Raw genomic sequence first — 25,117 nt, 5'->3', positions numbered from 1 at the left:
TGAAGGCAGAAAGGGAGGGAGTTGGAAGACCAGAGGTAGAAGAGTAGGTCTGGCAGAGTTAAGGGCTCATAGGTGGAAGTATCTGCTGTGATCACAGTAACTGTCCCCCAAAGAACTCACATCCTGATTTTTGGAGCCTAGACTATGTCAGATTATGTGGCAAAGGGGAATTAAGATTTCAGACAGGATTGAGGCTGCCGATTAGCTGACCTTAAAATGTAAGTACATCCTCTACTTTGGGGTGGAGTGGGAGGCTCAATGCAATCAAAAGTCTCCTATGAAGCAGAAGCGTGATGCAGGAAAAAAGCAGAAAAGGGACATGTGACAAGGGAGGACGGGGCAGAGAAAAGCGATGTCGCTAGGTGTGAAGCTTGAGGAAGGTGGCCATGAGCCACTGGAAAGGCAGAGACACAGATTCTCCCCCAGAACCTCCAAAGTGAAACCACACCACACCTCTGACCTCTGGAAGTGTAAGATGTTCAACGTGTGTTGTGTTAAGCTATGGTGTTTGCAGTGATTTGTTCAGGCAGCCGCAGGTGATACAGCATCCCTGGCGAGTCTGAGCCTGGTGTGGTGTACAGCATGGGTGGGAGACAAGGAGCGAGAGGAAAGGAATCAGAGAGACAGTGGGGGACCATGAGCAGATCCTGGAGGACTGCAGAGCCACTTTAAGAGGTTTAACTTTAAGAAAAATAAGAAGCTATAAAAGATTTGGAAGAGAGGAATGGCAGTCTTTCCTAAGCATCACTCTTGGCTGCTACCTGGAAAACAGACTATAGGCGGGGCAGGGCAACCAGTACAAAGGTGTGTTAAAAAAAAGGTCTGGTAGTTTGGACGAGATGACAGCCAAAGGGTTGGAGAGAAGTAAAAACACATGGGAGGGCTTCTCTAAGGACCCCCATCTGCCCGGTTCTTACCTGACTTTCCTTCTCTTTGGGTTGCTGTCTTCACCACCCAAAGCCTTTTTTCCTTTTCTAAGTGAAATATATCATGTCTGAAGGGGTGACACCCTGTGAATATGCAGAGTAACATATTTAAAATGAACACACTGTGGCTGATTCATGTTGACGTTTGGTAGAAACCATCACAATACTGTAAAGCAATTATCCTTCAATTAAAAATAAATAAATTTAAAGTCAGAAAAAAAAAATGAATACACTAACAGTACAATTTACTGGAAATTAAGATTCCTGTATTTAATGTTGATCAATGAGTCAAAATGAGTGTAATTAAAATATTTTTAAGAAAACATGACCTATTTGAAAACATATTGGAACTTCTCTGATGGTCTAGCAGTTAAGACTCTGAGTTTCTATGCAGGAGGCACGGGTTTGACCTCTGATCAGGGAACTAAGATCCCTCATGGCCCAAGGTGCAGACAAAAAGTTAAAAGGAAAACACACACACACACACACAAAAACCCAAAATACCAATATTTCAAGACCTGGACACATAAATACAGTAAGTATTACAGAAACCAATTTCTCACCAGTGCCTATTTTCATTAAATCTCCCCTCACTGGTTTTTATATGACTCACACAATTGGCCAGAGTTTTTCCTGCAATGTATTCCATTCTTCCTGACAAATTCTGATATTTTTCTCCCTTATTTTGATAAAAAGCTTTGGTATGAAAGTCAGGTCCCCAAATGCCATTTCAATACCCCCAAAAGCCTTCCACATCTGAGGACACAAAGCCAAACCAAGGAGATGACCTTGTTAGAAAAGGTGCCTGGGACCTCTCTGGTGGTCCAGTGACTAAGACTCTGCACTCCCAGTGCAGGGGGCCTGGGTTTGACCCACAGTCAGGGAACTAGATTCCACATATCGCAACTAAGACTTGGAACAGCCAAGTACACATTTTTTTAAAAAAGAAAGGGTGCCTGTCCTCACCCACTGAGACCAGATTCCGGAAGTTCTCCAGCATCACATCCTGGTACAGCTTCTTCTGGGCCGAGTCCAGCAGCCCAAACTCCTCCTCCGTGAAGGTCACAGCCACATCCGTGAAGGTCACTGCCTCCTACAACAAATAATCTAAGCTCAATCTTACAACCAGTGTCCAGTGGAAGAGGGACAAAGCCAAGAGGCAGAGATGGATGATGGGAAGATATTCTGGCTCCTGTGGAAATGTGTAGACTTCCCAGTCCCCCTCCTTCTGTCCTGCCAACACCATACACTGACTTTCCTCAGCCTCCCTGGAAGTGCAGCTATGGAAAAGAAAGGATGGGTGAGATGTGAGTTCAGATTCTGAAGGACTTCAGTCAATTTGTAGACTTCCCAGCCCTTCTTCTATCCTGCCAGTGCCACACACTGATTTTCCTCAGCCTCAGTGGCTTCCTCAGTGGCAACAGACTGACTGAAGTCCCTCAGAATCTGGACTCACTTCCTACTCAACCTCTCCACCTTCTTGGCACTTTCGCTTTTCAAGTAGCCACTGATTGTAAGATGGACATTACATGTGTCTGGTGTTATACCAACGTTTTTAAAAAATATATTTATTTATTTATTTGGCTGAACCAGGTTTCAGTTGCGGCATGCAAATTTTTAGTTGTGGTATGTGGGACCTAGTTCCCTGACCAGGGATTGAACTCAGGCCCCCTGCATTGGGAATATGGAATCTTAGCCACTGGACCACCAGGAAGTCTCTCCAAATCTTTTTAACAAACTAAAATCCCACAAGCTGTGTGGTGCATCAAAAAAAAGAGAGAGAGAAAGAAAGAAAGAAGAGCTGTGCCATGCCGTTATTTGGATATTCTACCTAAGAAACAGCCAACACAACACAGATCAAATGTACTCTTTCTATATTGAATGCATAGTACATCAGGGACAAAACTGACATTGTTTTCAGAACTGATTTAAGGGGAAAAGGTATCATGGAAGAAAGCTGTCACTGAAGTGTTGCCTAGAACTGTCAAATTTGTAAACCACCTAAATGTCTACAGGTGGGAAGTAGTCAAAAATAAAAAGGCAGCCCCCCCCCAAAAAAAGGCATATCAATACAGTGGCAAATGTGAAGTATCCATTTAAAAATATAATATTAAAGGAACAAAGTCACAATTTAAAGTTAGATGTACACCATAAATACAAATACAGTTATAAATGCACATGAGGAAAATACAAAATAAAAAGTTAGTTTGCCAGTAGGGAAGTAATGAAATGGGAGAGTTATTCATTTCTAGTCATTTTGCTACTCCATAAAATATATAATAATCACATAGAATAAAAACAAACACAAAGAAAACTCAAGAAGGACAATGCAATGTCTCCCGTGTCTCCTGTTCTGCTTGAGTCATCCCAAAACAAACATGTAACAATCTGAGCAATGAGATGGAACTTTAAAGTGAGAAAGGCAGGTACTACTCACCTTAAATGTGGTCATGTTTCCTCCTATGCCTGGGGATGGGCACAGTCCTGAGTTATACAGGTTCTAGGGGGTCAGAACTGTCTTGAGAGAGTTCTGAGAGTCTGAGAAGGCAGAAAAAAACATGAAAGAGTAGCTTGGGTCACTGCTCATCCACACAGATGCTTCTTGTGAATGAGTGCATGAAGGTTCATAGCAGCATTACTCATAATAACCTACAACTGGAAACAACTGGAATGTTGGCCTATGTGTGAATAAACAAACTGTGGTATATTCATACAATGGAATATTATGCACCAATGAAAATGAATCCAGTACTGACTATGCTACAACACGGGTAAACCCTGCAAATGCTATGGAAAGCAAAAGAAGACAGACACAAAAGACTACATACTGTATGACTCTATTTATATGGAATGTCTAGAATAGGCAAATCTATGGAGACAGAAAGTATGTTAGTGGTACCCGGGGTTTCTGAGGAGAGAATGGGGGTTAACTAAGGAATCCAACTGCAGAAATGAAAATGTTCCAGATTATTATGGTGATAGTTGTACTGCTGAGCACAGTTACTAAAAATCATTAATCTGTACACCTGAAATGGGTGAATTCTATGATATGCATATTTTGGGCTGGTAAAAGTAAATGTTTATTAATCAACATGTCATTTAGATTTGCAATATGAATTTATGGATTGAGTCCATACTAATATTTATATATGAATGAATAAATAAATAAGTAGGGAAGGAGAGGCTTCTCTTTACAGTAGAATGTAAACTAATAAACATATCTCCCTATTAAAAAACTTTATTAAAAAAAGAAGATAACTTTACAATGAAGAAATCTGACAGACATTACCTGAGCCTAGTAAATAAAGCTGAGTTTACTAATATAGGGATATACTGATATCCTTTGGCTCCAGCTATGTTGCAGTGACAAGGACACCTCACCACTTCTGTGGAATCCCTGCCAACAATGCATAATCTGAACTTAAAAATGGAAAACATCAGATGAACCTCAAATGAAGAACTTTCTCCAAAATAACTTGACTCTATACACCCCCAAAAACCTAGACAGCATATTAAAAAGCAGAGACATTACGTTGCTGACAAAGGTCTGTCTAGTCAAAGCGATGGTTTTTCCAGTAGTCATGTATAGATGTGAGAGTTGGACCATAAAGAAACCTGAGCATCAAAGAATTGATGCTTTTGAACTGTGGTCTTGGAGAAGGCTCTTGAGAGTCCCTTGGACAGCAAGGAGATCAAATCCGTCAATCCTAAAGGAAATCAACCCTGAATATTCATTGAAGGATTCTGAAGCTGAAGCTCCAATACTTTGGCCACCTGATGAGAAGAGCTGACTCACTGGAAAAGACCCTGATGCTGGGAAAGATAGAAGGCAGGAGGAGAAGGGGTCGACAGAGGATGAGATGGTCGATGGCATCACTGACTTGATGGCATGAGTTTGAGCAAGCTCCAGGAGTTGGTGATGGACAGGGAAGCCTGGCATGCTGTCCGTGGGGTCATAAAGTCGGACAAGACTGAGTGACTGAACTGATACTCCCCCAAAATATCAAGAATAAAAAAGACAAAGGTTGTAGAATCATTCCACATTAAAGAAGAATGTTAAGAAAAGTATGAGAAAAATTCTGTAAAATGTTTATTAACAAAAAATATGAATTAAAGCATAAAATTGGACTTTGAACTGGGGGGAAAACCAGTTATGAAGACTTTTAGTTAAAAAAACATAACAAAAGAAATACAAGACTGTGGATTATTTAATAGTGCATTATCCAATATGCTATCTGGCATTACTTACTTATGATTAACTTAATAGATACCTACTAGATAAAACACTGTTCTTTAGTATAATATCTAACATTACCAAGTATGTGATGCTAAAATTCTACAATCAGTCTTTCTGAAATCCCTCTTACCAAGACACCTCCTGATTTCATGGTATGTGGGCTTCCTTCATGCAGAAAGTTAAGATAAGCTTTCATTGAATACAAGTAACTTCCTGGTGTTATTTGGATGATGGAGGTACAGAGCAGATAGGCAAAATGTAAACAATTGGTCAATTTGAGTAACAGGTATATGAGAGCTCCTTATAATATTTTTGCAACTTTTCCATAGGTTTAAAATTATATAAAGATAAAATAGCCTTAAAAATCAGAAAACATCATAGGAATAACAATAATGAAAATACTAAGACTGATTATGAAATTATATGGAAGTTCATTAGTTTATTCTATCTTATCAGGGTTTGGAAATTCCCATAGTTAAAACACATAAGGGGAAAACCATTGAGAAAGGTGTGATTAAAAAAAAAAAATCTGTAAAATGTTTATAGAGAAATATACAAAAAGACCCACTAAGCAAAAACATATTAGAAGCTTAACAGTTGCTATCATTACACCCTGGATTAATGGTAATTAAGAAATTTTTTCTCTCAAATTTTTAATTCCTGAATGCTCCACAATAAGAGTCTGTAAGAATAAGAAATATTATTCACAACAAGGGAAACAAAATAGTTGACAATGACTTTAAAAACTCACAGGAAAGTCCAAACCCATCTTATTTGATTTAAGGTCCTTCATGACCAATTCCTAACTATGATGCCTGATTCCACCTGGTTCCTAAGCCTTAAGGACTAAAAGACTACGAACTCAAGCTCTGGACTCAGTGCCTGAATTTCAACCTCAATTGAGCCCCCTGACTTGGTGGGTGACTATGGGCACATAATTTACAGCACTCTGAGTATCAATCTCATTTTACAGAAGGGGGAAAAAAGCAACATTTCTTTTCAGAGTCATGGTGTGGCACAATGTATTTATTTGTGTAAAGCCCTCATCATTGGCGGAGAAGGCAATGGCACCCCACTCCAGTCCTCTTGCCTGGAAAATCCCGTGGACGGAGGAGCCTGGTAGGCTGCAGTCCATGGGGTCGAGACACAACTGAGCGACTTCACTTTCACTTTTCACTTTCATGCATTGGAGAAGGAAATGGCAACCCACTCCAGTGTTCTTGCCTGGAGAATGCCAGGGATGGGGGAGCCTGGTGGGTTGCCATCTATGGGGTCGCACAGAGTCGGAAACAACTGACGCGACTTAGCAGCAGCTCATTACTGGGGCTTCCCTGGTGTCTCAGAGGGTAAACAATCTGCCTGTAATGCAGAAGACCAGGATCGGATCCCTGGGTCAGGAAGATCCCCTGGAGAGAAGAGAAAGGCTACCCATTTCAGTATTCTTGCCTGGAGAATTTCATGGACGGGAGGTTGAAGGGCTACAGTCCATGGGGTCGCAAAGAGTTGGACAGGACTGAGCAACTAACATTTTCACTCATTGAAGTTAACGGTTAAGGGTTAATTATTATCAATGCCCATGTCAAGTTACACATTGGACACATTCTCTGATTGATGTAACCGTCATTGTAAGAGAAAAATATCAAGTCCTACTCACGTGGAGCTTTGCAGTTAGTAGCCCAGGAGTCACTCCTACCTCCTGTAGTTCTTTTTGAGGTCACGCTGGGTAAAGAAAGAATGCTAGGAAATGCCAGGGCCGAGCCCTCGGCCTCGTTAAAAGTTAAAGCCTCCCTTCCCTCCGAGCAGTCTGGAATCTTCTCTTCCAAGTCAGAAGGGGTGCAGGATGACCCAGTATCGCACAGAGATAGAAAGAAGGGTAAGGGTCACTGAAAATGGATCTCTGATGCTAACCCGGTACCTGACCACTCCTTGCGATATTAACAGCAAGGAGAAATCACCATTCACTATTTGCCAGGAACCGGCTAAGACTTTTATTCTATCACCTCTTCCCAAAACAAAAAGTAATGGGTGGCTCAGGCATAAAGACTCCTCCTGCAAAGCGGGACATCTGGGTCCGATCCCTGGGTTGGGAAGATCCTCTGGAGGAGGGCATGGTAACAGTATTCTTGCCTGGAGAATCCCATGGACAGAGGAGCCTGGAGGGCTACAGTTCATGGAATGGCAGAGTTGGACACAACTGAGCGACTAAGCGAGCTGCGCGCGCGCACACACACACACACACACAAAACGGGAGGCACAGGGATATTAACTCCCCATTGAGGAAGTAGAAGCGCGCGTGTAAAGTTGAGAGGAGGAACGGGTTATCCCAAAGCCACGGAAACTCTTAATCTAGGAGATATGCGAGGGGAGCTGGTCCTCTCTCAGGCTCCAGAATACCCCAACCGCTCCGCCTAGGAGAACGCACACTGCCGCCTTTGCTCCTCCGCACCTGCACTCTCCGCCGAGGATTCTTTTCCCCTAAGTCGATTGCCAGGTAATTGCGCATCCCAGGCATAGATCCAGGAAATCTGGAAGGGCCAGCAAGACGCGGAACTGACAAGCCCGCCCCACGGAAGAGACATTCCAACCTCACTCTCCCTGAACGGAAGTCCTAGGGGTTCGCGGGGCGTCTGGACTACATTTCCCAGAATTCATCAGATTTCCCCTTCCTGAGCGGCAGCGCAAGTAACTAACAGCGTCAGAACTACACTTCGCCGAATGCTAAGGGACACTAACCAGAGTCTCACTTTCCACGAAGTGTTGAAACTAAGGGGAGCTCCTTGACTACACTTCCCTAAATACCACAGAGGAAAGAACCCCACAGTCCCGACTCCCGGGGTGGTAATGAGGTTTCCTGTACGGAGTCTGTTACTTTTCCTTGAGTTCCCCAGTGAAAATATTCCATAGACATGACTTTCTGAAATAAAAATGTCTCCCAATTATGGCAGGAGTGTTGTTGGACAGGAACAAGATACAATCTTCAAGATATTAACTGCTTAGGGGACACAAGGTGATTGAATGTAGGCTCATTTTAGTGTAATCTGATGTTATGAAGCTAAAGCTGTGAGATAAAAGAATATGCAAAGAGGAATGATTTGGGAGGGGCAATGAGGGAGGAAGGAAGGAAGGAGGTAGCAATGCCAACTCCAGACCCTTGGTACCACTGCTTTGGCAGGAAAAACAAACTTGAGAGGGCCAAAATGGAAGCTGGCACTCATGGAAAAGTGCTCTTCCCTCACCTGAACTTCTCACTGAAGTTGATACAATCCCGACTTTGGATGTGAAAACACCACATTTCAGAAAGTTAAGAAATTGTCTGCTATTTCAATGCAAGCATCATTGCTGAAGAGCTTGGCAATGGAGTCACTGTGATTCCCAAAGCCTATGATTTAATGCCTGAGCACTGAGGACAATTCTATTGGCAAGGGAGAATGTTTATATTAATATGAAATGTTGTATTTATTGTATTAAATATTTTCTGGTTAAAATCCTTATTATAGGTAATTTTAAGACATATGTTCAGTTCAGTTCAGTTCAGTCGCTCAGTCGTGGCCAACTCTGCAACCCCATGAATCACAGCACGCCAGGCCTCCTTGTCCATCATCAACTCCCGGAGTTCACCCAAACTCATGTCCATTGAGTTGGTGATGCCATCCAGCCATCTCATCTTCTGTCGTCCCCTTCTCCTCCTGCCCTCAATCCCTCCCAGCATCAGAGTCTTTTCCAATGAGTCAACTCTTCGAATGAGGTGTCCAAAGTATTGAGGTTTCAGCTTCAGCATCAGTCCCTCCAATGAACACCCAGGACTGATCTCCTTTAGGATGGACCGGTTGGATCTCTTTGCAGTCCAAGGGACTCTCAAGAGTCTTCTCCAACACCACACTTCAAAAGCATCAAATCTTCAGCGCTAGCTTTCTTAAAAGTCCAACTCTCGCATCCATACATGACCACTGGAAAAACCATAGCCTTGACTAGATGGAACTTTATTGGCAAAGTAATGTCTCTGCTTTTCAATATGCTATCTAGGTTGGTCATAACTTTCCTTCCAAGGAGTAAGAGTCTTTTAATTTCATGGCTGCAATCACCATCTGCAGTGATTTGGGAACCCCCAAAAATAAAGTCTGACACTGTTTCCACTGTTTCCCCATCTATTTCCCATGAAGTGATGGGACCAGATGCCATGATCTTCATTTTCTGAATGTGGAGCTTTAAGCCACTTTTTCACTCTCCTCTTTCACTTTCATCAACAGGCTTTTTAGTTCCTCTTCACTTCTGCCATAAGGGTGGTATCATCTGCATATCTAAGGTTATTGATATTTCTCCTGGAAATCTTGATTCCAGCTTGTGCTTCATCCATTCTGGCATTCCTCATGATGTACTCTGCGTATAAGTTAAATAAGCAGGGTGACAATATACAACCTTGACGTACTCCTTTTCCTATTTGGAACCAGTCTGTTGTCCCATGTCCAGTTCTAACTGTTGCTTCCTGACCTGCATATAGGTTTCTCAAGAGGCAGGTCAGGTGGTCTGGTATTCCCATCTCTTTCAGAATTTTCCACAGTTTATTGTGATCCACAGTCAAAGGCTTTGACATAGTCAATAAAACAGAAATAGATTTTTTCTGGAACTCTCTTGGTTTTTCGATGATCCAGCGGATGTTGGCAATTTGATCTCTGGTTCCTCTGCCTTTTCTAAAACCAGCTTGAACATCTGAAAGTTCACAGTTCACGTATTGCTGAAGCCTGGCTTGGAGAATTTTGAGCATTACTTTACTAGCGTGTGAGATGAGTGCAATTGTGCGGTAGTTCAAGCATTCTTTGGCACTGCCTTTCTTTGGGATTGGAATGAAAACTGACCTTTTCCAGTCCTGTGGCCACTGCTGAGTTTTCCAAATTTGCTGGCATATTGAGTGCATCACTTTCACAGCATCATCTTCCAGAATTTGAAATAGCTCAACTGGAATTCCATCACCTCCATTAGCTTTGTTCATAGTGATGCTTTCTAAGGCCCACTTGAGTTCACATTCCAGGACGTCTGGCTCTAGGTCAGTGATCACACCATCGTGATTATCTTGGTCATGAAGCTCTTTTTTGTACAGTTCTTCTGTGTATTCTTGCCACCTCTTCTTAATATCTTCTGCTTCTGTTAGGTGCATACCATTGCTAATTAAAACAGTATAAAGCCAAATGGGGGGGGGGGGGGGGGGCGGTGGTGGTGGTGGTGGACTGATACTTAGATTCTGTCCCCTTGAAGATAACCAGATTTTTTTTCTCCCTATAAACATACTTAACATGTATCAACACACAGACTTGTTTTTTTTTGTTTTGCCCACACTCTATGGCATGCAAGATCTTATATAGTTCCTTGCCCAGGGTTTAAACCCACACCCCCTGCAATGGAAACACAGAGTCTTAATCACTGGGCCACCAGAGAAGTCCCCACATGTACTTGTTTTTTCAAGTCTCGTATTTTGCCTCTATTTCTCTAAACTCAATATAAGCTAGACATTTTCTAATAAAAGCCACTGAAAATCTAAAACCTTTCAATGATGATTATATAATGATTCACTGAATGAACCTGAGAAGTGAAAACAAAACAGCCCCTGACATGTGGAAGCTGGCACAGCACTCCAACTAGGCCAATGTTATTCTCCTTTAGGATATAAACCAATCACAGAATACCATCCTCAAATGAGGTGTCTCTGAGACTATGGGTAAAGTAAGACAAAACAAGGCTTCTTCCTAATTTTGTTTAGAGAGACAAAAATAAGGTCACTGTGCCACCCACATAATACCAAACATCACCCTCTTGGCTAAAACAGTGACTGCTACTTCTTTACCACTCTAGACTTTATCTTTGTTTTATTCTGCTCTCCCAAAGCCTTCTGACAGCATCCAACCTAGAGTGAACCCTGCTTCCTTAGGCTCTGTCCCAAAACACCCAACCAAAGCTCAAATCCTGTAAGATTGAGCAGAGACATTTCCACATGGCATGGTGGAAATGCAAGGGCTTGTCAGTCCCATTGTCTCTTGGCAGTACTAGTTCCCTGAGTGAAAAACTGAGCTGCTGGCTACCCTCTGGCCACATGGGGACAAACAGGATATAGATAAGCTTCCTGTTACCAGGGATAAGCTGGTGCAGTAGGTGAGGACAGAAGTCTGAGAGGTGACTCCTAGAAGAGCAGGAGACTACATCCTACCCAGGCTTTTGGCCAAGCTCAAACTGCCTTGTGTGCTACTCGCCAACACTCACGATGTCCCAGGGGTTGCAGTGTCTGGGAATATTAGAAGGGTCCTGTGCAGGAAGCTCTATCCAGTCCAGGTCATGCACAACTCTCATTTTTGTGCAGTACCACACAACTGATGGCTTTACTGAAACTTTTGAGATAATCTCCTCCTTGAGGGATAAATTTAAAAATTGAAGTACAGATAAGGACAGAAGCTAGGAAAATCCCATGCTAAGTGGATGCTGCCTCTTATTTAAGGGGACATTGCAGATTCAAATGTCTCCAGCCAAATAACATACTTAGGGATGGGACCAAGTTCTCCGTGTCTTCACCAGAAACAGTGGCCCTATTCTCTAAGATAAAAGGGGGAAACAGAGGAATTAAGACTTTTCTGGGAATCATGGACACTGCATCCCATATGGTAGTTTTTCTAGGCCTCCGTAGGTCTAAAGATTAAACTGATGACACTGGGCTTTGGGGATGAACCTGGTACCCATAGTGCTTATGTGCTTGTGTGGCCTATGTGCCTGATGTGGTTGTGGGTGCGGTGCTTTGGGAGATTTTAGGTGCCAGTCATTGTGGTTTCCAATCAGTTCAGTTCAGTCGCTCAGTCGTATCCGACTCTTCGCGACCCCATGAATCGCCATGAGCGGCTTGTGGGATCTTACTCCGCTGACCAGGAATCCTACCCAGGTTCTTGGCATTGAAAGTGCGGAGTCCTAACCACTGGACAAACAGGGAATTTCTTGAACCTTGTTTTTTAAGAGTAGTAACCGCATCCCAAACTTACAGAAAGCCGTCAGAGGAGGAGAAATTTAATTCATCCAATGTTCTACTGCGTTAAATGACAGAGTAAGATGGCGTGCAGCTTGAGAGGAGGGTCCTCACGGGGAGAGATCTGGAGACCCTTCAACTAGGCCAGAACTGATCCCATCCACCTCGGGGAACGGAAAGGCCTCAGCCCAAAGGAACCACCTTCCACGCCCCATCCTTCAAACCACTGCTCTCTGAAGCAGCTCTTTCCCCGAAATTGCTGACTGGCTTAGACAGGTTCCCAAAGAAGTTCCCATGGGTCGCATAATGCGGAAACCACTCACCGTTGCCAGGTAGGAGAGGAGAATAACAGGCAGCCCAAAGCAGAAGTTCCGCCCAGAGAGGAAGTTCCACCCTCAGGCTGCTCTGGAGACACATTTCCCACAATTCCCTTGTCCGGGTTGCGCCTGCGCGGAAGTGACCGCGAGCCCACCGAACTTGTTGACTACACTTCCCAGAAAGCCAAGTGGGCATACCGCTCACTTTCTTAGAAGGCCTGCAATCTGAGGCCTGCAGTGCAGGAGACCCAGGTTCTATCCTTGGGTCGGGAAGATTGGAGTAGGAAATGACAACCCACTCCAGTATTACTGCCTGGAGAATTCAATACACACAGGAATCTGGCGGGCTGCAGTCCTTGGGGTTGCGAAGAATCGGACACGACTGAGCGACTTACACTTTTCTTTCTTTGCACTGGAAGTATTTAAGCCCCTTCACAGATAGATGTTGGACTATAGTTTCCACAATGCCCTTGCAGGCAAAGTTTATGCAGTCGACTTCCTGGGCAGTAAGGTGGATTCCTGCTAGGGGCGAGTGTTATCCTCTCCTGAATCCGAGAGTAGAGACTATTGTATGTTGTTTAAGGTACTGTTTGTAAGCAAAAGTACATATCATTTGAAAGTTTAGTTCAAACTCCAGTGATGAACTTCAGATTCTCTGAAAGAACATCGCACAAAGTGAAGGCTCAAGAAGCTGCACGTTTGGAAATCTACATAGAACTGTTGATAAAAACAATTTCAGTATTAGTTCAGTCGCTCAGTTGTGTCCAACTCTTTGTGACCCCATGAACTGCAGCACGCCAGGCCTCCCTGTACATCACCAACTCCCGGAGTTCACCCAAACTTATGTCCATCAAGTCGGTGATGTCACCCAGCCATCTCACCCTCTGTCGTCTCCTTCTCCTGCCCGCAATCTCTCCCAGCATCAGTGTCTTATCCAATTAGTCAACTCTTCGCATGAGGTTGCCAAAGTACTGGAGTCTCAGCTTTAGCATCAGTCCTTCCAAAGAACACCCAGGACTGATCTCCTTTAGAATGGACTCTCCTTGCTGTCCAAGGGACTCTCAAGTCTTCTCCAACACCACAGTTCAAAAGCATCAATTCTTTGGTGCTCAGCTTTCTTCACAGTCCAACTCTCACATCCATACATGACCACAGGAAAAACCATAGCCTTGACTAGACGGAACTTTGTTGGCAAAGTAATGTCTCTGCTTTTGAATATGCTATCTAGGTTGGTCATAACTTTCCTTCCAAGGAGTAAGCATCTTTTAATTTCATGGCTGCAATCACTATCTGCAGTAATTTGGGAGCCCCCAAAACTGAAGTCTGACACTGTTTCCCCATCTATTTGCCATGAAGTGATGGGACCAGATGCCATGATCTTCGTTTTCTGAATGTGGAGCTTTAAGCCAACTTTTTCACTCTCCTCTTTCACTTTCATCAAGAGGCTTTTTAGTTCCTCTTCACTTTCGTCCATAAGGGTGGTGTCATCTGCATATCTGAGGTTATTGATATTTCTCCCAGCAATCTTGATTCCAGCTTGTGCTTCTTCCACTCCAACGTTTCTCATGATGTACTCTGCATAGAAGTTAAATAAACAGGGTGACAATATACAGCCTTGACGTACTCCTTTTCCTATTTGGAACCAGTCTGTTGTTCCATGTCCAGTTCTAACTGTTGCTTCCTGACCTGCATATCAGTTTCTCAAGAGGCAGGTCAGGTGGTCTGGTATTCCCATCTCCTTCAGAATTTTCCACAGTTTATTGTGATCCACACAGTCAAGGCTTTGACATAGTCAATAAAGCAGAAGTAAATGTTTTTCTGGAACTTTCTTGCTTTTTCGATGATCCAGTGGATGTTGGCAATTTGATCTCTGGTTCCTCTGCCTTTTCTAAAACCAGCTTGAACATCTGGAAGTTCACAGTTCACGTATTGCTGAAGCCTGGCTTGGAGAATTTTGAGCACTACTTTACTAGTGTGTGAGATGAGGGGAATTGTGCAGTAGTTTGAGCATTCTTTGGTATTGCCTTTCTTTGGGATTGGAATGAAAACTGACCTTTTCCAGTCCTGTGGCCAGTGCTGACTTTTCCAAATATGCTGGTATATTATCTTCCAGGATTTGAAATACCTCAACTGGAATTCCATCACCTCCACTAGCTTTGTTCATAATGATGCTTTCTAAGGCCCACTTGACTTTACATTCCAGGATGTCTGGCTCTAGGTGAGTGATCACATCATCGTGATTATCTTGGTTGTGAAGCTTTTTTGTACAGTTCTTCTGTGTGTTCTTGCCACCTCTTCTTAATATCTTCTGCTTCTGTTAGGTCCATACCATTCTGTCCTTTATCGAGCCCATCTTTGCATGAAATGTTCTCTTGGTATCTCTAATTTTCTTGAAAAGATCTCTAGTCTTTCCCATTCTGTTGTTTTCCTCTATTTCTTTGCATTGATCGCTGAGGAAGGCTTTCCTATCTCTCCTTGCTATTCTTTGGAACTCTGCATTCAGATGCTTATATCTTTCCTTTTCTCCTTTGCTTTTCGCTTCTCTTCTTTTCACAGCTATTTGTAAGGCCTCCCCAGACAGCCATTTTGCTTTTTTGCATTTCTTTTCCATGGGGATGGTCTTTATCCCTGTCTCCTGTACAATGTCACAAACCTCTGTCCATAGTTCATCAGGCACTCTATCTATCAGATCTAGTCCCTTAAATCTATTTCTCACTTCCAATGTATAATCATAAGGGATTTGATTTAGGTCATAGATGGCAAGAATACACAGAAGAACTGTACAAAAAAGATCTTCACGACCCAGATAATCACGATGGTGTGATCACTGACCTAGAGCCAGACATCCTGGAATGTGAAGTCAAATGGGCCTTAGAAAGCATCACTATGAACAAAGCTAGTGGAGGTGATGGAATTCCAGTTGAGCTATTCCAAATCCTGAAAGATGATGCTGTGAAAGTGCTACACTAAATATGCCAGCAAATTTGGAAAACTCAGCAGTGGCCACAAGACTGGAAAACGTCAGTTTTCATTCCAATCCCAAAGAAAGGCAATGCCAAAGAATGCTCAAATTACTGCACAATTGCACTCATCTCACACGCTAGTTAAGTAATGCTCAAAATTCTCCAAGCCAGGCTTTAGCAATATGCGAACCGTGAACTTCCTGATGTTCAAACTGGTTTAGAAAAGGAAGAGGAATCAGAGATCAAATTGCCAACATCCGCTGGATCATGGAAAAAGCAAGAGAGTTCCGGAAAAACAACTGTTTCTGCTTTATTGACTATGCCAAAGCCTTTGACTGTGTGGATCACAATAAACTGTGGAAAATTCTGAAAGAGATGGGAATACCAGACCAGCTGACCTGCCTCTTGAGAAACTGATATGCAGGTCAGGAAGCAACAGTTAGAACTGGACATGGAACAACAGACTGGTTCCAAATAGGAAAAGGAGTACGTCAAGGCTGTATATTGTCACCCTGTTTATTTAACTTCTATGCAGAGTACATCATGAGAAACGTTGGAGTGGAAGAAGCACAAGCTGGAATCAAGATTGCCGGGAGAAATATCAATAACCTCAGATATGCAGATGACATCATCCTTATGGACGAAAGTGAAGAGGAACTAAAAAGCCTCTTGATGAAAGTGAAAGAGGAGAGTGAAAAAGTTGGCTTAAAGCTCCACATTCAGAAAACGAAGATCATGGCATCTGGTCCCATCACTTCATGGGAAATAGATGGGGAAACAGTGGAAACAGTGTCAGACTTTATTTTTCTGGGCTCCAAAATCACTGCAGATGGTGACTGCAGCCATGAAATTGAAAGACGCTTACTCCTTGGAAGGAAAGTTATGACCAACCTAGATAGCATATTCAAAAGCAGAGACATTACTTTGCCAACAAAGGTCCGTCTAGTCAAAGCTATGGTTTTTCCTGTGGTCATGTATGGATGTGAGAGTTGGACTGTGAAGAAAGCTGAGCGCCGAAGAATTGATGCTTTTGAACTGTGGTGTTGGAGAAGACTCTTGAGAGTCCCTTGGACTGCAAAGAGATCCAACAAGTCCATTCTGAAGGAGATCAGCCCTGGGATTTCTTTGGAAGGAATGATGCTGAAGCTGAAACTCCAGTACTTTGGCCACCTCATGCAAAGAGATGACTCACTGGAAAAAGACTCTGATGCTGGGAGGGGTTGGGGGCAGGAGGAGAAGGGGATGACAGAGGATGAGATGGCTGGAGGGCATCACTGACTCAATGGATGTGAGTCTCAGTGAACTCCGGGAGCTGGTGATGGACAGGGAGGCCTGGTGTGCTGCGATTCATGGGGTCGCAAAGAGTCGGACATGACTGAGCGACTGATCTGATCTGAATGGTCTAGTGGTTTTCCCCACTTTCTTCAATTTAAGTCTGAATTTGGCAATAAGGAGTTCATGATCTGAGCCACAGTCAACTCCTGGTCTTGTTTTTGCTGACTGTATAGAGCTTCTCCATCTTTGGCTGCAAAGAATATAATCAATCTGATTTCAGTGTTGACCGTCTGGTGATGTCCATGTGTAGAGTTTTCTCTTGTGTTGCTGGAAGAGGGTGTTTGCTATGACCAGTGCATTCTCTTGGCAAAACTCTATTAGCCTTTGCCCTGCTTCATTCCATAGTCTAAGGCCAAATTTGCCTGTTTTCCCAGGTGTTTCTTGACCTCCTACTTTTGCATTCCAGTCCCCTATAATGAAAAGGACATCTTTTTTGGGTGTTAGTTCTAAAAGGTCTTGTAGGTCTTCATAGAAGCTTTCAACTTCAGCTTCAGTGTTACTGGTTGGGGCATAGACTTGGATTACCACGATATTGAATGGTTTGCCTTGGAAATGAAGAGATCATTCTGTCTTTTTTTGAGATTGCATCCAAGTACTGCATTTTGGACTCTTGTTGACCATAATGGCTACTCCATTTCTTCTAAGGGATTCCTGCCCAGTAGTAGATATAATGGTCATCTGAGTTAAATTCACCCATCCCAGTCCATTTTAGTTTGCTGATTCCTAGAATGTCGACGTTCTCTCTTGCCATCTCCTGTTTGACCATTTCCAATTTGCCTTGATTCATGGACTTGACATTCCAGGTTCCTATGCAATATTGCTCTTTACAGCATCAGACCTTGCTTCTATCACCAGTCACATCCACAGCTGGGTATTGGTTTTGCTTTGGCTCCATCCCTTCATTCTTTCTGGAGTTATTTCTCCACTGATCTCCAGTAGCATATTGGGCACCTACTGACCTGGGGAGTTCCTCTTTCAGTATCCTATCATTTTGCCTTTTCATACTGTTCATGGGGTTCTCAAGGCAAGAATACTGAAGTGGTTTGCCATTCCCTTCTCCAAGGGACCACATTCTGTCAGATCTCTCCACCATGACCTGCCCATCTTGGGTGGCCCCACATAGCATGGCTTAGTTTCATTGAGTTAGACAAGGCTGTGGTCCGTGTGATTAGATTGACTACCTTTCTGTGCAAAGAAGGCAATGGCACCCCACTCCAGTACTCTTGCCTGGAAAATCCCATGGACGGAGGAGCCCAGTAGGCTGCAGTCCATGGGGTCGCTGAGAGTCGGACACGACTAAGCGACTTCACTTTCACTTTTCACTTTCATGTGTTGGAGAAGGAAATGGCAACCCACTCCAGTGTTCTTGCCTGGAGAATCCCAGGGACGGGGGAGCCTGGTGAGATGCCATCTATGGGGTCGCACAGAGTTGGACACGACTGAAGTGACTTAGCAGCAGCAGCAGCAGCAGCTTTCTGTGATTATGGTTTGTGTGTCTGCCCTCTGATGCCTCTTGCAACACCTACCATCTTACTTGGGTTTCTCTTACCTTGGACATGGGGTATCTCTTCACAGATGCTCCAGAAAAGTGCAGCCGCTGCTCCTTACCTTGGACGAGGGGTATCTCCTCACAGCCGCCCCTTCTGACCTTGAACGTGGAGTAGTTCCTCTTGGCCCTCCTGGGCCCAAGAAAAACTTAAAAACACTTTAAGGTTGTATTATAGGGACTTCCCTGCTGAGTCACTGGTTAGAATTCCAGGCTTTCACTGCAGTGCCTTGGGGTCAATCCCTGGCTGCGATTAGAGATCCTACAAGTGTGGCAAAGCAAAAACCGTACACGCTCAAAAGTGTATTATAACCTTCATGGGCCCAAGAGAATACAGTAATTTGGTTGATTCTTTATTGTGTCTCTCATATGAGTCTGAGTCACCAAAGTCAATGAGTCAGAGACTTTCGTGGTAGCTCAGTGGCTAAGGTTCTGGCTTCCACTGCAGGGGGGCCTGGGTTTGATCTGTGGTCAGGGAACTAGATCCCAGAACCCCATAACTAAAGATTCTGCATGCCGCAAGAGCATAGATCCTACGTGCCACCAATAAGACTTGGCACAGCCAAATAAATAAATATTAATTCAAATGGATCATAGACCTAAATGTAAAACCTGAAACTGTGCAGCTTTTAGAGTAGGAAAAAAAAGTGGGGGCAGAAAAACCTTTGTGACATTAAATTAGGCAGAATTATTATATCTGAAACCCAAAACACAATCACAGAAGACAAAAACTGAACTTCATCAAAAATTTAAAAAACTTAAATGCTCTGTGAAAAATACTATGTGGCAAAAACAAAAAGCACACAGTGACAAAATATCTGCAAAACACATAACTGACAAAGGACAAGTGTCCAGAACATATAAAGCTAACTCAAAAATCTAGAACAAGAAAGCAGTTCACCAAAGAAAATAGGTCTATGGTTATCAAACATTCATGTATAAAGATGCTCAACTTAGTCATTGCTGCTGCTGCTGCTAAGTCGCTTCAGTCGTGTCCAGCTCTGTGCGACCCCATAGACGGCAGCCCATCAGGCTCCACTGTCCCTGGGATTCTCCAGGCAAGAACACTGGAGTGGGTTGCCATTTCCTTCTCCAATGCATGAAAGTGAAAAGTGAAAGTGAAGTTGCTCAGTCGTGTCCGACTCTTTGCGACCCCATGGACTGCAGCCAACCAGGCCCCTCCGTCCATGGGGTTTTCCAGGCAAGAGTACTGGAGTGGGATGCCATCACCTTCTCCGAACTTAGTCATTAGGGAAATATAAATTAAGACCAACATGAGAAACCAGTATAAAACCACTGAAATGTTAAAAAATAAAACCCTGATATGCACTGGTGGTGGGAGTGCAAAATGGTATATCCACTTTAGAAACACCTGTTTTTCACAAAGTTAGACATACTCTTACAACCGAACAATCCCACTCCTAAGTATTAACCAAAATAAAGAAACCTGTGTTGATATACAAATATTGTCAGACAGATCTAGTTAATATACCATATAGAAATCATCATACTTGCTGCCACTGGAGGTAGAACTGACAAGGATGGTACACAAGGAAACATTCAGGTTTAATAGAAATGTGGTATATATTGATTTTGGTGATGATCACACAAGTAGATACATTTATCAAAATTCACGAAGCTGTAAACTTGAGATTTATGCATGTGCTTGCATGCAAATTACGTCTCAATAAGGAACTGTTAGCATACAAAATTGCTGGTCACACACAGCCTGGTGATTCTGGACCCACTAATGGGTTATGACCTTCAGTTTGATAAGCACTAGTTCACAAGACCTGCAGGGCTGGGAAGATGACCCCAAGTGTCTAATCTAATCCTCCAAGCCTTGGAGAATTCCTCTGTTTACAAGTTCATAGAAAACTTTAGAGAGGAACTGAATAAAAATTTCAAAAGTGACTGTTCTCCCTTTAACTCATTTAACATTGCTGGACACCTGCAGTGTGGTAGGCATTGAAGAGGCAGAGTGGACTTGCTGTAAACAAAGTCCATGCCTTCTGGGAGCTTCTATTCTAATGGAAGAGATTTGGGCATTTCTGTCTTAGTACTTTTGGTTCCCTCCAGATTGGACCCATCCTTCCCATGCCTCTCATCCATGTAGTATCTGATAAATGTCAAGGTTCTGAATGAAGCTCTCTGTCTCCACACTCATGAGGCTTCTCTGCTGTGTGGTCATCCAACCACCATGACACTTTGTGAGTTCTGGAGGAAATAAATGTTTTGTTTTCTATGACAGGACTATTTCAGCACGCATGTGAGTTATTAACACATGCAATTTTATAGAGATTCTTTGCTGTATGTATTCTCTGATGAGGCAAAGTCTTTGTCACCCTCATCCCCAGCATGGACTCGCTGATGAATTGTAAGACTGGAGCTCCAACTGAAGCCTTTCCCACACTCTTCACATTTATATGGTTTTTCCCCTGTGTGGACTCTCTGATGGGCCTGGAGGTATGAGCTCCAACTGAAGACCTTACCACACTCCTCACACTTATATGGTTTCTCTCCAGTGTGAACCCTCTGGTGGGCTTGAAGGTATGATCTCTGTCTGAAGCGCTTACCACACACATCACATCGGTACGGTTTCTCTCCTGTGTGGACTCCACGGTGAGCCAGAAAATTTGAGGCCCGACAGAAGCCTTTCCCACACTCCTCACACTGGTAGGGTTTCTCTCCAGTATGGCACCTCTGATGGGCCTGCAGCTGCGAGCCCACACTGAAGCCTTTCCCACACTCTGCACACTGATATGGTTTCTCGCCAGTGTGGACTCTCTGATGCACTTGAAGGCTTGAGAACTGACTGAAGGCCTTCCCACATTTTTCACATTTATAGGGTTTCTCTCCTGTGTGGATTCGACAATGAACGTTAAGATCTGAACTCCGGCTGAAGCCCTTCCCACATGTACCACATTTGTACGGTTTTTCTCCAGTGTGGCCTCTCTGATGGGCCAGAAGATTTGAGGCCTGACTGAAACCTTTCCCACACTCCTCACATTTATATGGTTTCTCTCCTGTATGGACTCTAAAATGAATGTTAAAATCTGAGCTACGACTAAAGCCCTTTCCGCATGCATCGCATTGATAGGGTTTCTCACCACTATGGCCTCTCTGATGGTCCAGAAGATTTGAGGCCCGGCAGAAGCCCTTCCCACACTCCTCGCATTTGTAAGGTTTCTCTCCTGTGTGGCTTATCTGATGGGCTTGGAGATGGGAACCCACACTGAAGCCTTTCCCACACTCCTCACACTTATACGGTTTCTCACCTGTATGGATTCTACAATGGATGTTCAGGTGTGAGCTATAACTGAAGCCTTTGCCACACGCATCACATTTGTATGGTTTCTCCCCAGTGTGGATTCGCTGATGAGCCTGCAGGCGTGAATGCCAACTGAAGCCCTTCCCACACTCTTCACATTGATAAGGTTTCTTTTCCGTGTGAACTCTCTGATGGACATGGAGATAGGAGCGCTTACTGTAGCCCAGCCCACATTCCTCACATTTATAGGGTTTCTCCAATGGGTGGGCTATTAGAGGAGCCTGAAAATGTGAGCTTTTTCTGATGTTCCTCCCACACTCCTCTAATCTGTGTGGATTCTCTCCAGCAGGGACTCTTTGATGTTGATGAAGATATGACCTCTGACTAAAACCTTTATGTGACATATCATGATTGTTCAGTTTTGCTCTACTGTGGACTCTCTGATGGGCTTGAAGACTTGAAAACCGACGGAAGGTGTTTTCACATTTTTCACATTTATAAGGCTTCTCTCCTGTGGAGGCTGTCTGGTTCATTTGAAGGTAAGAGCCCCATATGAAACCCTTCCCACACTCCACCCCTTTATAGGGTTTTCCTCCAGTGTAGTCTCTGCGCTGAACTTGAAGATGTGAACTCTGACTGAAGTCTTTACTGAACTCATCTTTATAGAGTGTGTCACTTTGTTTTTCCAATTGACAGCCAATTCCTTGAATAATTCCCATGGAATCTCGACACCTGGTTAATTCCTCTGTAACCTGTAGCCAGATTTTTGAGCAGAAAAATTCTTCGTGTGGCAGATACCTTAATCCAACTTCTTGAAGAGTCTCTATGCCATTTAGATTCTGATTTCCTAAGAGGATAAAGAAAATTAAAAGATGGGGCATATGAGTGCTTTGCTCAGAAATGCCAAGGTTATAAACTTAGGCCCACACCCTAAGGCCTTATGGGGACATGAAAAACTTCTATTTTTCTTCAGCATCATGTATCATTTGCATACCTCCAGACACCGAGAGGTGTTCCACCAGGCTCCCTTTCACTACACATTAGTGGGATTCATTTAGAATCATAATAAGTTTCATAGCTGAAATATAAATTAGAGATCTAGTAGCTATAGAGCAAGAAAAATACCTCCTAGGGAATGTTTACCAAGACGAGGCTGCATGTTACTCAAAGCCTTACTTTCTCTGCTGCAACAAGTGTTTCATAAACAGCTTTCACATAATTGCACATCTGATCCAAATGCTCAGAAGCTCAAGTAAGACCCTTACTGACAGATTATCAGAAGACATCCCCAAGCAGTGTTGAAAACTTTTGCTTTATTAGAAGTTTACTCCACTGGAAGGAGCTTTGGAGGCCCTGGTAGGTTGGAAAGATAGATGTTTAGGAGAAAATAATTTATCACCTAAGGGCCTAAAGTTCAGAGCATAAGCAGAGAGAGTGGTCTTTTGTCTCCTGCTGGGAAATATCCTTCAGGAAAACAATATGCAGAAAAGTTTACTATAATAACATACACTATTCTAAAACTTCACATCAATAAAATTCCTACAACTTCCCTGGGGGAAAAATAAAGACTGAAAAATTAAAAGATAACCTAATTTTTACAACAGAGTAAGACCTTGCAAGGAGTAAATAAATAGGGTGGAATACAGATTTTAAAAGTCAGTATTGGACAGGAAGAGTTACATTCTCCTTGGAACTCTGTTCCACCAATTAGTCATATAGCTTGCTACTAACTTCTTTAGAGGTGTCTTTTCAAATAATGCCTTATCAGTGATGCCTCTTTTATTACCATACAATACATATACTAAATTCTCCCTATCTATTCTACATTCTGAGCGACTGATCTGATCTGATCTGATTCTACATTCCTGGAAATCTCCATTAGCCATACACTGTCTTGTTTTTACATAGCACATATTCCCATCTGACATACTATATACATAGTATAGGGCACAAAAAGTCCTTGATCTTTTTCATTTTATGTCTTCTCCTGCTTAAATGTAATACCCACAGGGACAAGCATTTTGTACTGTTCACAGGTTTATCACCACTCCCAGAACTCTGTCTGATATGATCAGTGTTCCAGAAGTACATGCTGGATGGATAAATAAATCCTAGTTTGATGTCTCTGTGACAGTTTGAGCCATGTTACAAAAGTAAGAGAGCTTTTGCAAGTAACTTACTCATCACAGGAAAGGAAGTGGAAACAGCTGGGAAGCTGAAAGGCTTCACTAGATGCAGGGCTAACCTAAGTGAATGTTGCTGAGAGAAAATCACGATGATCACAAAATCAGGGAATTTCCTGGTGGTCTAATTGTTAGGACACTGCGCTCTCATTGCCAAGGGCCCAGGTTGGATCCTTGGTCAGGGAACTAAGATCCCACAAGCCACACAGTGTTTAAAAGAAAAAAAAATCTTGGCAAGAATCACTCGGAAGGCAAAAAAAATAAAAAAGCATAGGGCATAAAGATGGCCATGGGGTATACAGATGGACTGTTTCTGAAATTCTTATACCCTTTTCCTGAATGGGTGAAGATTTTCCTTTTTCATTTAGGAGTCAATATTTTGACCCTTATGTTACCCCTGCCCTGTGAAAAAGTTGTTTCTGAAAGTAGACTATAAAACTGACGGGTATAGGGGACATCACAAGCCACTTTCTATACTGGGATTTTATTTTGAATGAGAGATCTGAGCAGAGAAATGACAATGTTTGAATTTAAAAGAATCACTTGGAGTGGAGAACTGATTGTGAAAAAGCAAAGCAGAAGAGAGAGCATTACAAAGACTGTGGCAGTAATCCAGACTATGACTTGGCCCAGAGCCACAGCTGGAGAGGCGACAAGAAGGAGGACAGACTCAGAGTCATAGGACTCTCACCCGAGGAACAACAGCTCTGGGCTGCTGTCTTTATCATTTGCAGCTTTTCTTCTCTCTCTAATTGGGATGGTACATCTGGTGTGAAGGATTGATGCCCTGCAAAAAGGCAAGGACAAACATTTAAAATGAATGTATTAGAAGCCCAAATTATGAAAAATTGTGGTTTACACTATATCAACACTGACATCAAAATCAGTGTTTTCCAAGCTTTCAATTATGACCCATTGGCAGAAATATATTTTATGCAAAATCGAGGATGTGTAGTCATTGCTGTTGCTGTTTAGTTGCTAAGTCATGTCCAACTCTTGAGACCGCATAGACTGTAGCCCACCAGGTTCCTCTGTCCATGGGACTTTCCAGGCAAGAATACTGCAGTAGGTTGCCATTTCCTTCTCCAGGAGATCTTCCCGACCAAGGATCGAACCCATATCTCCTGCATTGCAGGTGGATTCTTTACCACTGAGCCACTTGGGAAGCCCCCAGGATATGTAGACTAAGTATAAACTACTGGAAGACATTATTTTCATTACACCCTTTTCACCATTTCTCATACTATTCTTGGCAACAGGCCATAGTTTTTATCGCATTGTGCAGTTACTGCCAAATGCTGTGATATTTTCTACCCTATTTTATTTCAATTCCTTAAAGAAT

The 25,117-nt window shown here is 43.0% G+C and overlaps 1 protein-coding gene across 8 annotated transcripts in view; it reads right to left on the bottom strand.

Annotated features, from left to right (window-relative positions):
- Window positions 1-25,117, bottom strand: part of LOC123327513 (zinc finger protein 45-like) — a 40,479-nt gene that overhangs the window by 3,725 nt on the left and 11,637 nt on the right. For 7 of the 8 annotated variants that reach the window (XM_045163498.1, XM_045163499.1, XM_045163500.1 and 4 more), the window contains 2 exons: window positions 24,467-24,562; window positions 19,887-22,439 (listed from right to left, as the gene is read on the bottom strand). In XM_045163498.1, coding sequence (XP_045019433.1) covers window positions 20,614-22,439; window positions 24,467-24,562 — 1,922 coding nt within the window. In that variant the 3' untranslated portion in view covers window positions 19,887-20,613. Of the gene's footprint in view, window positions 1-19,886; window positions 22,440-24,466; window positions 24,563-25,117 lie in introns of those variants that run through there. The other variant, XM_045163501.1, reaches the window with a different exon arrangement.

Source organism: Bubalus bubalis, chromosome 18 (genome assembly GCF_019923935.1).
Source record: "Bubalus bubalis isolate 160015118507 breed Murrah chromosome 18, NDDB_SH_1, whole genome shotgun sequence".
Lineage (NCBI taxonomy): Eukaryota > Metazoa > Chordata > Mammalia > Artiodactyla > Bovidae > Bubalus > Bubalus bubalis.
Note: the sequence above shows the minus strand (reverse complement) of the source record. Positions and strands in the feature narration are given on the sequence as shown.